The sequence below is a fragment of the Chrysemys picta genome, chromosome 1 (genome assembly GCF_011386835.1).
Source record: "Chrysemys picta bellii isolate R12L10 chromosome 1, ASM1138683v2, whole genome shotgun sequence".
Taxonomy (NCBI): Eukaryota; Metazoa; Chordata; order Testudines; family Emydidae; genus Chrysemys; species Chrysemys picta.
Window position 1 is genome coordinate 332,293,974 of NC_088791.1, and position 17,111 is coordinate 332,311,084.

Consider the following 17,111-nt stretch of genomic DNA (forward strand, 5'->3'; position numbering starts at 1 on the left):
AGTCATGGCCAGCATTGTGTTAGGTAACTCAGCTTGTCAAGGTCACAGTCCAACATGATAAAATTTTGAAGACAAGGCTTCAGGGATGATCCCTTAAGGTCAGGTTCCAGCATGGCTGAGGGATGGTAACTCAGCTCCTGTTACTGCTGTACGTGCGGTATGTACACTGTCGATGAATAAACAACTTCAGTTTTCATTGCTGTCAATCTAGCACCTTTCATTAGCATTAAATTGTCCAATATTTAGGGGGGGGGAAAGATTCACCTACTTTTACTTTTCAAAGACTTGTTTCTTACACCAATACTGTGCCAGAGGAATTCAAAATATACTCCCTATAACTGAAGCAGTGATGTTATTGTGTAGGCATGAAAACTTACACTTGCATTTTGCCAAGATCTGTTTTTAAACAACAGGGGGAAAAAATGAAATTCTTGCCTCCCATGGGGGCAGGTTCAGAGCCTATTTCTATCAAAGGACTAATGTGATATTAACAAGAAATTTGAAACTTGTTAATTTCAGATCATTGTCATTTATTTTAATAGGAACTAGTATGATTTTATGTAGTGTGATGTCTTTGCTCTTCTGCCCCCCTTCCCTCCTTATGTATTACACTTAGGTACCAACTTTTATTTACTTCCAAGACAAGATCTGAGTCTGATCTAGGAGGGAAATAGGACGGAACTTGCCTTACAATCTGTCAGCTGGGATCTCTGATCTCTTGATTTGGAAGGTATCAATATTCATGGTAATGAATAACCTACATGTGGAACAATAACTCTGGGCTGGAGCCAGAAATATTAACCTTATTGTCAAGACACAAGTTCAGAGTTCAATGGCAATCTCAATGGCTGGTTTGTTGGGTTGAATGATAACAGTGATAATACCACGACACTGATAACTTATATGAATGGAGGAGCTGAATCTATAAAAAGAGTAAACTAGAACTGTGCCCATGTGGCTGTGCTTTTGATAGTAGCAAACTTGGGGAATTATACATTTGCATTTCAGGGTTAATGTAATACTTTGGACAGGACATGGAAAACAACAATAAAATCTGCCAACAAATAAAGACTGATACCATTAAGACCTCACAGTGCAGGAGAGATTACTTTGTCAGTATGACTGAGTATGTAGATAAGGATATTCCATTCTTCACTTTAAGAGGCATAAGAGTAAGTCATCATCATTATCATTTACAACCAGCCAAAGCTAGGAACGGGGTCTGTAAGTCTAGCCAAGGCAATTCACAGCACAGCTACAGATGGTTTTTGTCTAGATGATGGTTAAATCCATTTCCACTAAAATAACAACATAGCTAGTGATGAAGTCCATGAAGTAAATTGTGGCAAAGGGAGTTCGGGGGTGATAAGCAGAGGAGCCAGAGTCGGGACTTATGGATTCGATTCTATTCCTGACTCCATCACTGTCTCACTGTGTGACCTTGGACAAATCACTTAATCTCTCTGTCTCCTCATCTTTAATGTGGGTACGATAATACTTAACTCTCAGGGGTGCTATGGAACATGCTGCAGATTCAGAGATTTTTAAGATCAAAAGGGACCATTGTGGTGATCTAGTCTGACCTCCTGCATAAGACAGCCCTAGAATCTCACTCAGAAATTCCTGCATTGAGCCCATACCTTCCTTTATATACGTGTGTCTATGCTAGATAGCCACAATATCCAGAAGTGTTTTATTCATCCTATGCCCATTAAGATTATGACAGCCTTTTCTTTTGGATAGAGACCTCACAACGGTTTTCTGTGCCTCTGTCAGCTCCAGCTTGGATTATTGCAATTATTATTAATCATGATTTCTATTGTGGTAGTACAATCTGAAATCACAGCTCCATTGCAATAGGCTTTGTACCAAAGTAACACAAAGATGCTCCCGGGCCCTGAAAGCTCAGTAGCTAGGATTTTGACAATACACAACAAATGGTGTTAGGGGTAGAAGAGAACAAGATAGTGTCAAACAGGTGTGTATAAATTAGTAGTCACAGTGGGTCTCAGCAGTGACTTCCTGCAGCCACATCTGAAGACTATTCAGAAAACAACCTCTGCAGAATCATAGAACCATAGCGTTAGAAGGGACCGTAAGAGTCACCTAGTCTAAACCATCCAAGACTGTTGCTATCCAGCCTCCTTTTGAAAACCTCCAGTGAAGAAGCTTCCACAACCTCCCTAGGCGGTTTGTTCCATTGTCCTACTGTTCTTACAGTTAGGAAGTTTTTCCTGGGATTTAATCTAAATCTGCTATGCTGTAGTTTGAACCCATTGCCTCTTGTCCTGCCCTCTGCAGCAAGCAATAACCCAGTGCTTCTTTTAATGTAGTGGCTGGAGCACTGGAGTAAGACTCAAGAGACTTGGGCTCAATTCCCAGCTCTGCAGTTGACCTGCAGTGTAGTGATCTTAGGCAAGTCCCTTCACCTCTCTGTGCCTCTGTTTCTCCTCCCATCTTTATCTGTCTTGTATGTTTAGACAAAAGCTCATTATGTGTTTGTAGAGCACAATGGGGTGGTTCTAGGCATTACTGTGATCTTCCTCCTCCTCCTACCTGATCTTGGATAGAGAAGGTAAAACTCAGGACGAGTTGTTGAGCACTCATATGGATTTCTATAATTTTGTCAGAGAATCAGATAAATTGATGGACACAGGCTAGACAGGGTGCAAATCAAGGTCCTGATCTTGATCTCTTTAGGGTTTAGATACTGTCTGGTTTATAGAACACCCTTCTCCCCTAGCCTCATGCTAGTGGTTCAGTAGAAGCTGACTCCACAGTCTGGGGCTGAAGGCAGGGTGTTCTCTGGACTTGGATGCTGTCAGTAGTCTCGAGTCTAGAATTCGCTTCCCCAGCGGCTCCACCAGAGCTGGAACTGGTTGACATAGTGAGGCCTACCTGTTTCATCATGCATGAAAGGGTGGATTGGGGTGGGGGGTGTTTGGTTTATTTTGGGGGGAAGCTGTTGAGTCCTTTCATTGGCATTGGGTCAGTTCAGTTGGGCTTTAATTCATGTGTTTTTCAGACTGTGTGCATGTAGCGAGAAAGCATACATCACACCCTTGCAGCATCCTATACATGTAGGGCTGGAAGGAACCTCAAGAGGTCCTCTAGCCCATCCCCCCTATGCTGACGCTGGATTCATTCACAAGGACACACTCACTGCTTCTGAAAGTGCACCTCCAAGTACATTAGGAAGCAGAGTAATGAGTGGGCCCAGTCCTGAGAGTTGCTGAACCCCCACCCCTCATTTCCCATTGACTTAATAAGAGGTGAGAGTGCTCAGCACCTTGCGGGATCTGGCTGGGAGCCAACAACATCAGCTTGAGCTGCAGATCTATCCAGTGTCATGAATGACGGGGTTGGTAAATACCCACTAGTATTTCTTTCCTTCCCCCTCAACTCCCCCGTCTTCTGTCGAGCAAACACAGGGAGCAAATTTGCTCTTCATTATCAGCTGCTCTCTTCCCACAGCAGCTGTTCTGCTCATTTTGGGCTTCTGCATCTTGCCTTTAACAGTTGCCCAATTGTCTAACACTTGACGCAGGCCTAGGCAGTGTGTCTCAGAGCACAAAGGAAGTGCCCGTTGGGAGGATTAGGAGGAGGCTTGCTACATGGTTGGTAGCTATAGAAGCCAAGAATTTCCTGCCCTGCCCCCAACACGAAAGGCACTATCTCGTCAGTGTTTCCTACAGCTGAGTGATTCCAAACAGCCGAAGCAATAGTCTGAAAAATAGATGGTCTTGCTCGAGCTAGTCGAAGGATGTTCATTATTGTTCACAGGAAATGGAGGGTGAAAATTATTGACAGCAGGTTTTTTTTTTTTTTTTGTAATTGGTATTTTAACAAATAAGCAAACCTGAAAAAATTGTTCTACAACAACTATTTTCAGTAAAAAACATTTTAGTTTTTGAAAATTGAGAATATTTTTAACTGAAAAAACATGTTTTAGTTATCCAGATGAGTTCAACCAAAACAAAAATGTTCTGTAATAATGTTTATTCTGGTCAAAAAAAAATGTTTCCAAATATTTCAACCAGCTCCAGTTCTTACCTAATCTTTGTAGTTCCATAGCACCTGCCATGTGAGACTGAGTCAGATCATCTAGTCCATCCCTGGGCCAATGCAGGAGTGTTCCCTGCAGTTTATTCTCCAGTTCAGTTTTAAATGACACCCCAAATTAGAATTCAACCACATACAGGGCAGTGACTTGAGATGTTAGCTTAGGATGAGTGAGGTCAAAAGGGATTTTAGCCAGCACTGTTATCGTATGACACAAAGGGTGCAATTCAATGGGAAATGTGGTCTAGATTAAATTAGTATAAAGTGGGTACACAAAAATGTACTCAGAGTAGTTATCAATGGCTTGATCTCAAACAAGGAAATTGTATATTAGTGGGGGTCATAGAATCATAGAATATCAGGGTTGGAAGGGACCTCAGGAGGTCATCTAGTCCAACCCCCTGTTCAAAGCAGGACCAATCACCAGGCAGATTTTTACCCCAGTTCCCTAAATGGCCCCCCCAAGGATTGAACTCACAACCCTGGGTTTAAGCAGGCCAATGCTCAAACCACTGAGCTAACCCTTCCCTACAGAGGTCTGTCCTGGAGATGGTACTACTGAATATTGTCATTAATTATTTGGATCATGGACTGTATGCTTAAAAAAAGTATTGCAGCTGACACCAAACTGGGAGGGGTTGCATGCACTTTGGAGGACAGGATTGGAATTCAAAATGATCTTGACAAATTGGAAAACTGGTCTGAAATCAACAAGATTAAATTCAAGGAAGACAAGTGCAAATTACTACACTTGGGAAGAAAAAAAAATAAAACACACAGCTACAAAATGGGGAATAACTGTCTAGGCAGCCGTACTGCTGAAAAGGTCTGGTGGTTATAGTGGATCACAAACTGAAAACTTCAGCAATGTGATGCAGTTGCAAAAAAGGCGAGGTAGAAAGATCCTTTCTGGATTCTCCAAGACATAGAATCATAGGGACCGCAAAGGTCAGCTAGTCTAACCCTCTGCCAAGATGCAGGGTTTGTTGGGTCTAAACCATCTAAGACAGATGCTATCCAGCTTCCTTTTGAAAACCTCCAATGAAGGAGCTTCCGCAACCTCCCTAGACGGTCTGTTCCATTGGCCTACTGTTCTTACAGTTAGGAAGTTTTTTTCTGAGATTTAATCTAAATCTGATATGCTGTAGTTTGAACCCATTGCTTCTTGTCCTGCCTTCTGTTGCAAGAGAGAACAACTTTTCTGCATCTTTTTCATGGCAGCCTTTCAAGTATTTGAAGACTGCTATTATGTGCCCCCAATTGTTTATGAGCCCTGTGCTTAAGGCTCATTAGTGGGGCCGTTTGCACTGTTGCCTGTGATGTATTTGTCCTGTGCATAGAGGCAATCAGTTTTCAATGCTGTCAATCTGGTACTTTTTTCCTGTCACCAAAATTCACTTTAGGAAAGTCTAGTCATGCTAGACTTAATGAAGCAATCATGATGTTGCTCTTCTTTGCTAATCTTTGCTGTCTATGAGTCTCTCAGGATCTACATCAGACCACCCTTAAAGGTGGTGAGATACCATAGGCCAGGGATCAGCAACCTTTGGCATGTGGCCTGTCAGGGAAAGCCGCTGGTGGGCCGGGACGGTTTGTTTACCTGCAGCATCCGCAGGTTCGGCCGATTGCAGTTCCCACTGGCCGCGGTTCGCCGTTCCAGGCTAATGGGGGCTGCGATCGGCCGAACCTGCAGACGCTGCAGGTAAACAAACCGTCCCAGCCCACCAGCGGCTTTCCCTGTTGGGCCGTGTGCCAAAGGTTGCCGATCCCTGCCATAGGCTCTGCTGCTAATAATATGCTCATGACCCCCAGTCATATGTCCTATTTTGTACGTAGACAACCCATGACATCACAGAGCTTACAGTGGATCAGCATCTGGATGGACAGCAGCTGACTCAAAATGAACCAATGTGATGCTGGTTGGCAGGGGGAAAAGCTGTGAAGAATTGTCCAGACACTGACCTTCACTGTTATCTAAGTTTTCCCTCCCTGCCCCAATTCGTCAATGAGTATGAAGCCTCAGGGTCTTGTCTGACATTGCTAAGCAACAAAGTAACATTTGTGGCAAAAATGCTTTCTTCCACTTTCAGAGCACTGGGTAACTTTGCCCCTTGCTCCCAGTTGATGATCTTACAACTGTGATCCATGTACTCATCACCTCCAATCTGGACTACTGCAGCGCACTGTACCCGGGCTTAAAAGTGAAAGCCATGCAGAGGTTCCTGCTCATGCAGAATAGAGCGACCCACCTCCTCAGTGAGTCGGGTCTCTATGAGCACATCACACATGTACTCTGATCCCTCTATTCACTCTCAGGCCATTTCCACTGACCTTTCCAGGCCTTGGTCCTGATCTTCAAAGCCATCAACAGGCCACATCAGCAACGAGACCACCATCCTCTAAGACAGCTCTTCTGGGACAAGGCAATTTATAAAGCCAAGGAGAAAGCAAATGAGAGCTGGAAATAAGGTGTTCTCATCTGAAGGGGTTCAGCTGTGGAATGGGCTTAAAGAGGAGATTAGACTAATTCAAAGCCTGTCCACCTTTATAGTGCCATGTAGAACTAATTTACCCGACTTAGATACTATGTATGTGCTTTACAACCCTACACAGAATAATGTTGCTAACTAGTTTTCCATGGTTTGGACTCCTCTCATCTTGACTACTTTAACTTCCTCTCTGCATCTCACCTCACTATTGCCATTAAAATGATCTTCTTTCAACCCTTGCATAGATTTTTCAAACACCCAATAGTCCAGCCAGCACTAACAAAACCCACCCTGGAGACATTGGTTCTAACCAATTCCTGCCCAGTATCCAACCTGAGAAGCAGGTTCATTGAAAAGCTAGCCAAAGGCCAAATACAAACTCACCTAACTGAAGCTAACATTCTAGAACTAGCATAATCTGGATTCAGGCCAGGAAATGGAATTGAAATTGCTTTAGTGGCACTGATAGATGACCTCTTCTGGTCAACAGATAGTGGGCATACACTCTCACCCTCCTGGACCTGTCCACCCCGTTCAACACTCCTGAGCATAAGATACTGCCACCTCACCTGAAAGAGGTGACAGGGATCCAGGATAATACTACAATGGTTTGAGTCCTTCCTGGAGGGATGCACCCAATGAGTAGTGATGAGAAACTGCATCTCCACCACTAGACCCTTCACTTGCAGAGTTCCACAAGGATCAATTCTCTCTCTGGTCCTTTTCAACATCTACATGCAGCCACTAGGTGAACTGCTCAGACAACATGGACTCAAATGGCAGTAATATGCAGATAAGACACAGCGCTACCTATCTTTCACCACATATGACCACACCACTACCAATGAGCTGGCCAGTGCGTGGATGAGATCAGCTCTTGGATGAAGCTGAGCCCGAACCCAAGCAAGATAGTGGTGATGCTGGTGAGCAGAGGAAAGCATTTTGAAGAGTTTGAAAGCATGTGTGGTCTCCATTGGTTGAAGGTGCACACCCACAACTGATTGACTCTATGTGGTCTAGAAGTGAGGGACTTTGAGTAAGCCCAAGGGAAGGCATGAAGCGCGAATGTACACAGAGGAGAAAGTGATGCAGGATCTCCAAGGACACCTCCCGCCTGGGAAATGTAGATATATGACTGGGCCTTTTTTGTGATGCACCAAAGAAGGCTGATCTTGTGGTTGAAGTACAGGCTTAAGAGTCAGGAGATTTGGGTTCTCTCCCTGGCTCAGCCACAGACCTCTTGTGTCACAATGCTTGGTCACTTTTGCTGCATTTTTCAAATACTAGTGCCACAAGTCATAGCTAGGGTCCTTTTTTTTTTTTCATTTTTTGTGTGCAGTTGAGCAACACTTTGTGTATGATCAGTACCACAGATTTGAAAATGTTACCCTTAAAGAGAAGAAGGATGGCCCAGTGGTTAGGATGCTAGCCACGAATGTGAGAGACCCAGTTTCAATTCCCTGTCTGCTACTGGCTGCCAGTGTCCCTTGGGCAAGTTTCTTAATCTCTCCGTGCCTCAGTTTCCCATCTGTAAATGGAGAATGACAGTACTTCCCTACCTCACAGGGGTGTTGTGAGTCTAATTGGGAGCCCTATGAGTATCCAGATACATAGATACTCACTATGCCTCAGTTTCTCCTCTGTAAAGTAGTGATGACAATACTCATCTCCCTCAGAGAAGCTAAATTCTACCTGTCCATCTCTGTGGTATCTAGATGCCTCAAATATTTGTACAGTGTACTTCTCTGTGATGGGGAGGTTGCTATAGGAATACAAAGTATTTTTTGGGACTAATAACATCAGTGCTGAACTGGAGCTCAGAGTGTCAGCACATAATTTACAGCAGGAACTCTGTAATTACACCGTTCTTTTTTATATCTCAGCTTATTAGAGCAAGTGGAGAAAATATATGCACAGAGCCAAGTATAATCTTATTTTGTAATTTGGCAAGGCTGAATGTGGAATGATCTGCTTTGAACTCAGACTTGTTTATTTGTAGCTATTTCTGTGGCATTTATCTTTGTAGTTCCAGAGGATCTTCCAAACTTTAGTGAATGAAAGAGCCACCAATCAGTAATGTCCGGAAATGGTTTCAGTACTGTTGTCACAAGTAACATGCAGGAAAGTAAGGAGAGAAACCAGTTCTTCATTTTTTTTCATTTTTTCGTGTGCAGTTGAGCAACACTTTGTGTATAATCAGTACCACTGTTTCCTCTGAGTTAGTCAGTTTTCCTGGTTGTGTTTTTGTTTGTTTCTTTCACACAACAATGCACGAAAGAGAGACATGTTTTAAAAACAGGAAAATGGGGTTGTACAATGAAATTGAGAAGGGGACTCCTGGGCGAATGTAGGAGCAAAACCTATTTTTTTTTTAATTGTTTAAATTTCAAGTGGGTAATATGTCTATCTAGATAACGTACAGGCTTGGTCCCCATTACCTTATTTGTCCTCACAATACCCCTGCGAAGTAAGGCATGCTATCCCCCATTCACAGAAAGGGTAAGGTCCAGATCCTCAAAGGTATTTAGGCTCCTAACATCTATTGAAATATGTCACCTACGTCAACGTGGGATGGCCAGGAAAGGTGCATGATGAGTGCATCTTTAGGAACTCCAGTCTGTTCAGAAAGTTTCAAGCAGGAACTTTCTTTCCAGACTGCAAAATAACCATTGCTGATGTTGAAATGCCAATCATGATCCTGGGAGACCCAGCCTACCCTTGCTCCCATGGCTCATGAACCCGTACACAAGCAGCCTGGACAGCAGTAAGGAGCGGTTCAATCATAGGTTGAGCACGTGCAGAATGGTGGTGGAATGTGCCTTTGGATGTTTAAAAGCCCACTGGCGTAGTTTGCTTACTAGGTTAGACCTTAGTGAAAGCAATATAGCAACCACAATGGGTATGTGCTCCATAATATCTGTGAAACAAAGGGAGAAAAGTTTCTGGTGGGGTGGAGGCAGCTTACCTGGCAGCCAATTTTGAGCAGCCAGACACCAGGGCAATAAGAAGACCACATCGAGGCGCACTGAGTCTAGTTTGAAAACTAATTTAATCAATGACCCACAATAATGTGACACTTGTGTGTTGTTCCTTATCTAGCAGTCCCCTTCATTGCATATACTCTCCTGTAAACTACACCCCCACTAACTGCTGTGCGTTGAATGAATAAAAAGCCTTTTCTCTTCGATCCATTGATTTTTATTATGCTCACAAACACTGAGACAGCAAAGAAAAGTAAGATAACCTAGGGCAAAAGGGCTGATAACACTGGCGGGGTGGGGGGGGAGAGGGAGAAACAAGGACAGCTTGCTTACAATTGCACTGCAATAACAATCAAAAGTGTGGGAATGGGTGCCTTCTGGTCCTTGTACCCTCCCCTGGAGTTGAATGCAAGGGATACTGGACACCCCCCCCATACACACATCCCCCCGGAGAGGAGGATGTGGAACTTGGCAACGATGGCAGCAGGTTCACCATAGGCTGCAGCAGGACTCTAGCATCCAGCTGCCTTTCTTGAACCTCAACCAGATGCCTCAACATGTCTGTTTGCTCCCTCATAATCTGCACCATCTCATCCTGCGTGACACGCTTGTGTTCCCTGCACGCTCTTCTGTCCTCGTGGTCATTGTGGGCCAGTGTAATCCTCCATGCGCTGAGCTCCGTCTTGTCACTCTTGGAGGCATGCATTAATTCATTGAACATGTCCTCCCGAGTCATCTTTTTCCGCCTTCTAATCTGGGAAAGTCTCTGTCCCAGCGTGGAGGATGCGCCTACGGACTAGGTTTCAGTTGCAAAGAATACAAAGCACAAGGTAGTATTGACAGTGCATACATTGTGTCTGGTGCAAGGTTAAATCTTTTTATAAAAGAAACACCCCTCAATGCACTTCCCTGCAAACCACAACTTAAGCAGAAGAGCTGGCTACTGCAAGAGTCGGGTTGCTGCTACAACCATGGTGAATAAGGCCACAAGGCATGGGCAAGAGATCTTGTGCTGCAGCTTTTAAGACAGCCTGGGAGGTGTCCATGGAGCTCTGCCTCAGACTCTTCTCCCCACAAAGCAATCAGATCCACCACCTCCTGTGTGCTCCATGCTGGAGCACGTTTGTGGTCTTGATCATCCATTGTTGGCTGTCCTGACAAGCTCTCCACGCCAATCAAACAGGAAATGAAAATTCAAAAGTTCCCGGGGCTTTAACCAGGGGGCGACTATTTCCTGTGTACCTGGCTGAAGTGTAGTGAAGTTGAAAGTGCTCTCCAGAGTGGTCACAGTGAAGCACTGTCGGACACCTCCTGGAGGCCAATTTTCATTCAAATTATACAGCACAGTGTCTACACTATCCCCATGTCGATGTGTGGATGTCGACTGAAGCGCTACACCTCTCGCGGAGGTGGAGAACAGAAGTTGATTTTACAAGCCCTTTAGGTTGGCGGAAGGGACTCAGTTGTGTAGACACCCACATTATTAACTCGACCTAACGCCGCTTATTTCGACCTAACTTTGTAGTGTAGACCAGGCCTCAGTCCTTTGTCCCAATCTCCCTCCTTGTTCATGGTTGAAGGTTGCGTGAGAGGGCTTTGGGAAAGGACTGATGTTCCCTAGATTTGCAAAGAGCTCTCAGTTTTAACCCATGACCCCAATGTCACACTAATTTGGCCCTACTTAATATGCCACTTGCTTTAGCTGTTGGGGTTTTCTTTTTTGGGGGGTGGGGGAGGGGAAGTTTTAACAAGTTTACAAATCCTTCCCATGTAAATATCAGAAACAAAACAATCATTACCACAGGTAACTTTTGTTTAAAGAGACGTTATACAAGAATATAGTCCTCAGATCTTTCTGTTTAACAGGGGACCTAACCACATCAGCCATACCATCAGGGGCTCGTTCACCTGCCCATTTACCAATGTGATATATGCTATCATGTGCCAGCAATGCCCCTCTGCCATGTACATTGGCCAAACTGGACCATCTCTACGCAAAAGAATAAATGGACACAAGTCAGACACCAAGAATTATAACATTCAAAAAACCAGTAGGAGAGCACTTACCTGGACACTCAATAACAGACTTAAAAGTGGCCATTCCTCAACAAAAAAACTTCAAAAACAGACTTCAACGAGAAACTGCAGAACTGGAATTAATTTGCAAACTGGACACCATCAACTTAGGCCTGAATAAAGACTAGGAGTGGCTGGGTCACTACAAAAAGCAATTTTCCCTCTGATACTCACACCTTCTTGTCAACTGTTGGGAATGGGCTCGTTAGCACTGACCCCACCTCCCCCACTTGGTAAGGTAACTCCCATCTTTTCATGTGCTGTAATATCTATACCTGCCTACTGTATTTTTCACTCCATGCATCTGATGAAGTGGGTTTTAGCCCTGGAAAGCTTATGCCCAAATAAATTTGTTAGTCTCTAAGGTGCCACAAGGACTCCTTGTTGTTTTTGATTATACAGAGAGTCTCATGAAAACACTTGTCATTTCTAGTGACTTTATTAAATTGAGTACAATCTCTATCTATGGGTTTAACAGACCAGTATGTCTCTCAAATGTTAATATTCAAAACATTTGGACAAATGTGCTGGAGTTTTTGCAGGTGAATGTATTTTGAGTACTGAATAAAAAGTACCCACATATCTAAGCTTCTATCTGTCCTCTGTCTATTTGCTGGGTATGTAATCTACGTAATATGCCACCAGCAGCATGTCCCATAAACACGCTCTGATGAGAGGGGGCGTGAGCACAGCACTCCTGTGCGGCTCTGCAGGGATCACACCTCCAGGCACCCCAGATCTATTTGTTTTGATGGTGGGGCCCATAGAGCTCCTGCCCCCTAAGTCCTTGTTGCTAGCGTGGCAGCGTCTGAACCTCTGCAGCGGCCTTTCACGGCACAGGGAATCAAGCTTCATTACCCCCATGTTCTCTCCCTGTTGCTGGCTCAGGGGGTGCAGCGAAGGGATGGGGGTAGCTCCATCACTCCGGTTCCTGGCTGGGTGGCGCAGGGGGAATGAACCTAGCCCCTGTACTCCAGGCTCTCTCCCCTTTGCCAGCTGGCTGGAGGAGAAGGAGGGAGGCTCAGACTCCCGGTGCCTGGGGCTAGATTTGGGGACGATGGGGGGGGGGGGGGGGGGAGGGAAGACAGAGCCCGCTGTGATTGTTCTGGTGGCCCAGCAGCTGCACGATCCTGGGGAGGCCGCTCTCACACCGGACCAACCTTCTCCGTCCCTCCAGCGCAGGGGGGCAGCCCGGTGACCCTGGAGAAGCAGATGCCGGGATCACCCTCCCTCTCCCGAGCATCTGAGCTTTGACGGGTCCGGGGTGGGGGGGACGGCTGGGAGGAGGCGCTGCCTCCGCCGCAGCCAGGCCCTGGGTTGCAGCTGCTACTTGATCTGCTTCCTGGGTTTGCTTTCGCTTTTGCAGGGTCGTTCCAGGGGCTGAGGTACTTGCTGGTGCTGGGTGATGAGCACGGAGCCCTGCGCTGCCTGGGAACCAGCAGCGAGCAGCACCTGCTCCAGACCCGCCCCTGGGCCAGAGCTGGTGGTGAGGTCCCCCACCCCGGATTGCCCCCCATCTCTGCAGGTCCCCAGGTCTCCCCCACCGTTGCAGGTACCTGGGGAAAGCTGCCTCGCTGACCGCTCTGCCTGGGGCTTGCACCGACCAGGTGGAGCCGGGCTCCCGAGGCGATGATACCGCTTTGCAACCGAGCTGGGCGCCGCCTGCTGCGGGTGGCGGGGGCGAGCCAGTGGCTGCCTCTCCTGAGCCCCCCGCTGAGCAGAGGCTGCCATTCGGGGGAAGCCCGGGGCGCCCCCTCCAAGGCCACCAATAAGAGAGGCTACGACATCACCAGGAACCCCCATCTCAACAAGGTACGTGCCCCGCCTTGCCAGCCCTGGAGCCTGCCCCACGCCCCGGCCGCGGGATGCTTGGCCCGGCGAGCGCCGTGGATGTTGCACCGCGTCCACACTGCAGAGCGGCCCCACGGGCTCGGCTGGGATCGTGCGCGGGGGCACGAGTGCCAGACTCCTCCGGAGCGGGTGCTCGGGGCACGCGGGGACAGCTAGAGACCCAGGGGCTATGGGCTACTTGGCTATTGTTGTTATGGCATGGAGCGCGCCGGGGGGGCCCTCCGCGTGCCATTAACCAATCAAACCCCGGCCTTGCAGCCGGCTTTTATAGCAGCGGCTTTGATTGGTGCGTGGGGTCCGGCCGCGGACAGGACAGGAGCTCAGCTGTCCGCAGAATGAGTGTCCCGAATGTAGCCCGGGAATGGTTCTAGCTCGGGTCACGGGTTGGGTGAAATAACATAACCCCAGCGTGCGTTTAAATTTCTCTCCCATCACCTCTCAGAACCGTTCACTTTCTGATGGGCCTAGGTATGGCCACAGACACTTGCCTTTTCATTCTGGGGCAGTCTCCCATTTCTCTCTTTCTGTGTGTATTGTGGTAACACTCCGACCCGATTGGGGCCCCCTTGTGCCAGGTACACATTTAACTGAATCGAGTGTGTATTATTCAAAAGAACTCCATTGAACCAAAAATTAGTGCAGGGGGAAAACATGATAGCTCCTTAAAAGACCATTTCTAACAGGTTTCTAACATTTCTACTGCAATGCATTTCCCAGTACTTGGTAGTTAGATATAGAACCAGACATTTATTTCTTTGCATTAAGACAAGCAAGTTTGAGTTTGTTTGCTTTGGCTTCGTTTGGTTTTTAAGCTTCTCTTGAATGGGTTTATAGCTGTCTGTACTATGCCCTAAATAGTATTTCCCAGTACTTGATTCTCAGTATTGCTCGAGCTGCACCATAGACCAACTTAATCGCAGAGTATCCTATGCTGCATACCTTACTCAGGAAGAACTCACAGGGAATCCAAAATAGGACCTGAAAGTAATTTAGCTATGAATTATACAGCTCCATATTTAGATTTAATTTGAGAATCAAATGTATGTTTCAGCAACGTTGGGTTCAGATATTTTACATTAATATTGTTACTAATTATTCAAAATACTTTAGCTCTTTTATGGGCTGGATGAATGGACTGTAAGGTGGATAGAAAGCTGGCTAGATCGTCGGGCTCAACGGGTAGTGATCAATGGCTCGATGTCTAGTTGGCAGCTGGTTTCAAGCGGAGTGCCCCAAGGGTGGGTCCTGGGGCGGGTTTTGTTTAATATCTTTATTAATGATCTGGAGGATGGTGTGGACTGCACTCTCAGCAAGTTTGCAGATGACACTAAACTGGGAGGCATGGTAGATACGCTGGAGGGTAGGGATCAGATACAGAGGGACCTAGACAAATTAGAGGATTGGGCCAGAAAAAACCTGATGAGGTTCAATAAGGACAAGTGCATAGTCCTGCACTTAGGACGGAAGAATCCTATGCACTGCTACAGACCAGGGACCGAATGGCTAGGTAGCAGTTCTGCAGAAAAGGACCTAGGGGTCACAGTGGACGAGAAGCTGGATATGAGTCAACAGTGTGCTCTTGTTTCCAAGAAGGCTAACGGCATTTTGGGCTGTATAAGTAGGGACATTGCCAGCAGATCGAGGAATGTGTTCATTCTCCTTTATTCGACATTGGTGAGGCCTCATCTGGAGTACTGTGTCCAGTTTTGGGCCCCACACTACAAGAAGGATGTGGAAATATTGGAAAGAGTCCAGCGGAGGGCAACAAAAATGATTAGGAGTCTGGAGCACATGACTTCTGAGGAGAGGCTGAGGGAACTGGGATTGTTTAGTTTCCAGAAGAGAAGAATGAGGGGGAATTTGATAGCTGCTTTCAACTACCTGAAGCGGGGTTCCAAAGAGGATAGAGTTCTGCTGTTCTCAGTGGTGGCAGATGACAGAATAAGGAGCAATGGTCTCAAGTTGCAGTGGGGGAGGTCTAGGTTGGATATTAGGAAACACTATTTCACTAGGAGGGTGGTGAAGCACTGGAATGCGTTACCTAGCGAGGTGGTGGAATCTCCTTCCTTGGAGGTTTTTAAGGCCCGGCTTGACAAAGCCCTGGCTGGGATGATTTAGTTGGGAATTGGTCCTGCTTTGAGCAGGGGGTTGGACTAGATGACCTCCTGAGGTCCCTTCCAACCCTGATATTCTATGATTCTATGAAATCATGCCTACCATAAACTTGGCAATGATTAGATAGTTAACATGCTGTGAACACTTTTGTACTAATCAAAATTGTCTGTTACCTTATACTCCTGCTGTCTGTTGTATCCACCCATTATCTCTTGTCTCGTACTTGGATTGTAAACTATCTGGGGCAGGGACCATATTTTATTTTAATGTTTGTACAGTGCCTAGTGCAATGGGCTGGGGCCTTCAGGTGCTATTTTAATATATATGATTTTGCATCTCCAAATATATAGGAGCACTATGACTCAAGGCAGTTCTGCATATGCAGCTTTGCAGATTATCTATATATTAGGATTCTGGACTTCTGCGTCATTTTGAATCATTCTATGGCAAAATCTGTAAGGCTGAAAAGATTATGAACATTGTCAGCTATACATGAACACTGATCAATTGCTACTGCTAAAGCGCTGCAGATATTTTTTGTTCAGATGCTATCTTGTCATCTAGCCTTGTGCAATAGTACTTTATGCAGAGCAAAATATCTGGTGTTGCTACTGAGATTACATGTGTTGATTATTACTGAATAATTATTACCTTAACCTTTGAAAGTGAATCACTTGGTATGATGCTATATAGTATTGCTTTAAATTGGCATGGCTCGCACACCCGGTACAAATCATCTCTACATGATATTTCTTTAGAACATGATCCTACTCCCATTGAAGTCAATGGCTAAGCTCCCATTGGGCACTTCCTTAAGAATCAAACCTTTTGTGAAGGGTTTTTTTTCTTCCGTGAGTCCTATGGAAGACTCTTGTTAAGAATTAATGTACTCGGATGCATGCAGAGGAAGGGGAGAAGAAGAACTTCTGTCAGTGGTGAAATATGTTACAATGTGCAACACCTCAGTTTCAAATTCCATGTTTCTGCCTATCTCTATCTTAGGTACTTATATGGCCCTGTTAGGATAAGAGCTGAGTGCCTCACAATCTTTCATGCATTTATCTTTACAACACCCCTGTGAGGCAGGGAAGATCTGCTCATTATGGTCCATGGTTTATATATATCTATAGATATAGATATATATACCTGTATATGGCTCTCCAGTAAACTGGAGCCATGTACTTTGTTCTTTCTGAGCAATTCAGAACAGGCTTTTATTTCTTTACTGGACATAGCACAGAATATTATAATTACTAAAGAATAAACTATCTTCATTTGAGGTGGGATCTTCCAGGCAGTTTATCCAACTTATCTGTGATCACGGAATGCTATGTGATAAGAATCATAGCTGCTGCTTTGGTTTCAGGTCTGAGTCTGCTGTTTTTATGTGAATTTCCCAGTTAGGGGTCTGGTTAGGTTTCCAGATGCTCTTGCGTTTTCAGATAGCAGAAATGTAGTGTTGTCCTGTGTAATGAGCACCTTGGTGCTCTACACTCTGTTGGCTGCTGTGGTAGCCTAATAGCTCCCCGGTGAAGTT

At 45.6% G+C, this 17,111-nt stretch overlaps 1 protein-coding gene across 2 annotated transcripts in view; it reads left to right on the plus strand.

Annotated features, from left to right (window-relative positions):
- Positions 1 to 12,964: 12,964 nt before the first annotated feature.
- Positions 12,965 to 17,111, plus strand: part of ME3 (malic enzyme 3) — a 189,458-nt gene continuing 185,311 nt past the window's right edge. Inside the window, exon 1 of one of the 2 annotated variants that reach the window (XM_005287523.5) lies at positions 12,965 to 13,420. In XM_005287523.5, the coding sequence (XP_005287580.2) occupies positions 13,238 to 13,420 (183 nt within the window). In that variant the 5' untranslated portion in view covers positions 12,965 to 13,237. The remainder of the gene's footprint in view (positions 13,421 to 17,111) is intronic. The other variant, XM_005287525.5, reaches the window with a different exon arrangement.